At 49.6% G+C, this 2,687-nt stretch overlaps 1 protein-coding gene across 3 annotated transcripts in view; it reads right to left on the bottom strand.

Annotated features, from left to right (window-relative positions):
* The window catches only part of LOC123960747 (transcription termination factor 1-like), a 16,372-nt gene that overhangs the window by 9,804 nt on the left and 3,881 nt on the right, over positions 1–2,687 (bottom strand). For all 3 annotated transcript variants that reach the window (XM_046035675.1, XM_046035676.1, XM_046035677.1), the window contains exon 4: positions 1,863–2,048. In XM_046035675.1, the coding sequence (XP_045891631.1) occupies positions 1,863–2,048 (186 nt within the window). The remainder of the gene's footprint in view (positions 1–1,862; positions 2,049–2,687) is intronic.

Raw genomic sequence — 2,687 nt, 5'->3', positions numbered from 1 at the left:
ACAGAGAGAGAGAGAGAGACAGAGACAGAGATACAGAGAGATAGAGATACAGAGACAGAGAGACAGAGAGAGAGAGATACAGAGACAGAGAGAGATACAGAGACAGAGAGACACAGAGACAGAGATACAGACAGAGAGAGATACAGACAGATACAGAGATACAGACAGAGAGAGATACAGAGAGATACAGAGACAGAGAGACACAGACCGAGAGAGATAGAGAGAGAGACACAAAGAGAGAGACACAAAGAGAGAGAGATACAGAGAGACAATGAGATAGAGAGACAGAGATACAGAGAGAGATACAGAGAGATACAAAGAGATACAGAGAGCGAGAGACAGAGAGATACAGAGAGGGAGAGAGAGATACAGAGAGGGAGAGAGAGATACAGAGAGGGAGAGAGAGATACAGAGAGGGAGAGAGATACAGAGAGGGAGAGAGAGATACAGAGAGACAGAGATACAGAGAGACAGAGAGACACAGAGAGAGAGACAGAGATACACAGAGAGAGAGACAGAGAGACAAAGATACAGAGACAGAGACAGAGACACAGAGATATACAGAGAGATACAGAGAGACAGAGATACAGACAGAGAGAGATACAGACAGAGAGAGATACAGACAGAGAGAGATACAGACAGAGAGAGATAGAGAGAGACACAAAGAGAGAGAGAGATACAGAGAGATACAAAGAGATACAGAGAGCGAGAGACAGAGAGAGATACAGAGATACAGAGAGAGAGATACAGAGAGACAAAGATACAGAGACAGAGAGAGAGATACAGAGACAGAGAGAGAGATACAGAGAGAGAGACAGAGAGACAAAGATACAGAGACAGAGAGAGAGATACAGAGAGGGAGACAGAGATACACAGAGAGACAGAGATACACAGAGAGACAGAGATACACAGAGAGACAGAGATACACAGAGAGACAGAGATACAGAGAGAGAGACAGAGATACACAGAGAGACAGAGAGAGATACAGAGAGGGAGAGACAGAGAGGGAGAGAGAGATACAGAGAGACAGAGATACACAGAGAGACAGAGATACAGAGACAGAGATACAGAGAGAGAGAGATACAGAGAGGGAGAGAGAGAGAGAGACCGTAAAACCACGCCGACAGACGCCCGTAAAACCACGCCGACAGACGCCCGTAAAACCACGCCGACAGACGCCCGTAAAACCAGGCCGAACGCAGATATAGCCCCGTAAAACCATGTCAAATGGAAACAGAGGCCCATAGAACCACGCCGACAGACGACTGTAGAACACAGACAGAAGCCTGTAAAACCACGCCGACAGAAGCCTGTAAAACCACGCCGACAGAAGCCTGAAAAACCACGCCGACAGAAGCCTGAAAAACCACGCCGACAGAAGCCTGTAAAACCACGCCGACAGAAGCCTGTAAAACCACGCCGACAGAAGCCTGTAAAACCACGCCGACAGAAGCCCGTAAAACCACGCCGACAGAAGCCCGTAAAACCACGCCGACAGAAGCCCGTAAAACCACGCAGACAGACGCCTGTAAAACCACGCCGACAGAAGCCTGTAAAACCACGCCGACAGAAGCCTGAAAAACCACGCCGACAGAAGCCTGTAAAACCACGCCGACAGAAGCCTGAAAAACCACGCCGACAGAAGCCTGAAAAACCACGCCGACAGAAGCCTGTAAAACCACGCCGACAGAAGCCTGAAAAACCACGCCGACAGAAGCCTGTAAAACCACGCCGACAGAAGCCCGTAAAACCACGCAGACAGACGCCCGTAAAACCACGCAGACAGACGCCCGTACAACCACGCCGAACACAGACAGGGGCCCGTGAAACACCAGCTTTCATAAAGTCCCAGGTCTACATACCGATCCTCTCCAGGAAGTGATGCTTAGCTCTCAGCCTCCTGATCTCCACCTCCTGCTCCTTGTACCTCTGAGGAAACAGAAGCTGATTGGCTGAACTCAGGCCTGTCAGAGCCAGAAAGTCTGCAATGTTAGTTCTGATTCGCTGATTCTCCTCCTCAGAGCAACGCCCCCAACGCAGAGCCACACCTGCAGGAGCAAAAACAGTTGTGTTACTACTAAGTATTACTTAGTACTCTGACGCGTTTGCAGTATCTGTACCTTGCGGTCTGACGCGTTTGCAGTATCTGTACCTTGCGGTCTGACGCGTTTGCAGTATCTGTACCTTGCTGTCTGACGCGTTTGCAGTATCTGTACCTTGCGGTCTGACGCGTTTGCAGTATCTGTACCTTGCGGTCTGACGCGTTTGCAGTATCAGTACCTTGCGGTCTGACGCGTTTGCAGTATCAGTACCTTGCTGTCTGACGCGTTTGCAGTATCAGTACCTTGCTGTCTGACGCGTTTGCAGTATCTGTACCTTGCTGTCTGACGCGTTTGCAGTATCTGTACCTTGCTGTCTGACGCGTTTGCAGTATCTGTACCTTGCTGTCTGACGCGTTTGCAGTATCTGTACCTTGCTGTCTGACGCGTTTGCAGTATCTGTACCTTGCTGTCTGACGCGTTTGCAGTATCTGTACCTTGCTGTCTGACGCGTTTGCAGTATCTGTACCTTGCTGTCTGACGCGTTTGCAGTATCTGTACCTTGCTGTCTGACGCGTTTGCAGTATCTGTACCTTGCTGTCTGACGCGTTTGCAGTATCTGTACCTTGCTGTCTGACGCGTTTGCAG

The sequence above is a fragment of the Micropterus dolomieu genome, linkage group LG21, assembly GCF_021292245.1.
Source record: "Micropterus dolomieu isolate WLL.071019.BEF.003 ecotype Adirondacks linkage group LG21, ASM2129224v1, whole genome shotgun sequence".
Lineage (NCBI taxonomy): Eukaryota > Metazoa > Chordata > Actinopteri > Centrarchiformes > Centrarchidae > Micropterus > Micropterus dolomieu.
Note: the sequence above shows the minus strand (reverse complement) of the source record. Positions and strands in the feature narration are given on the sequence as shown.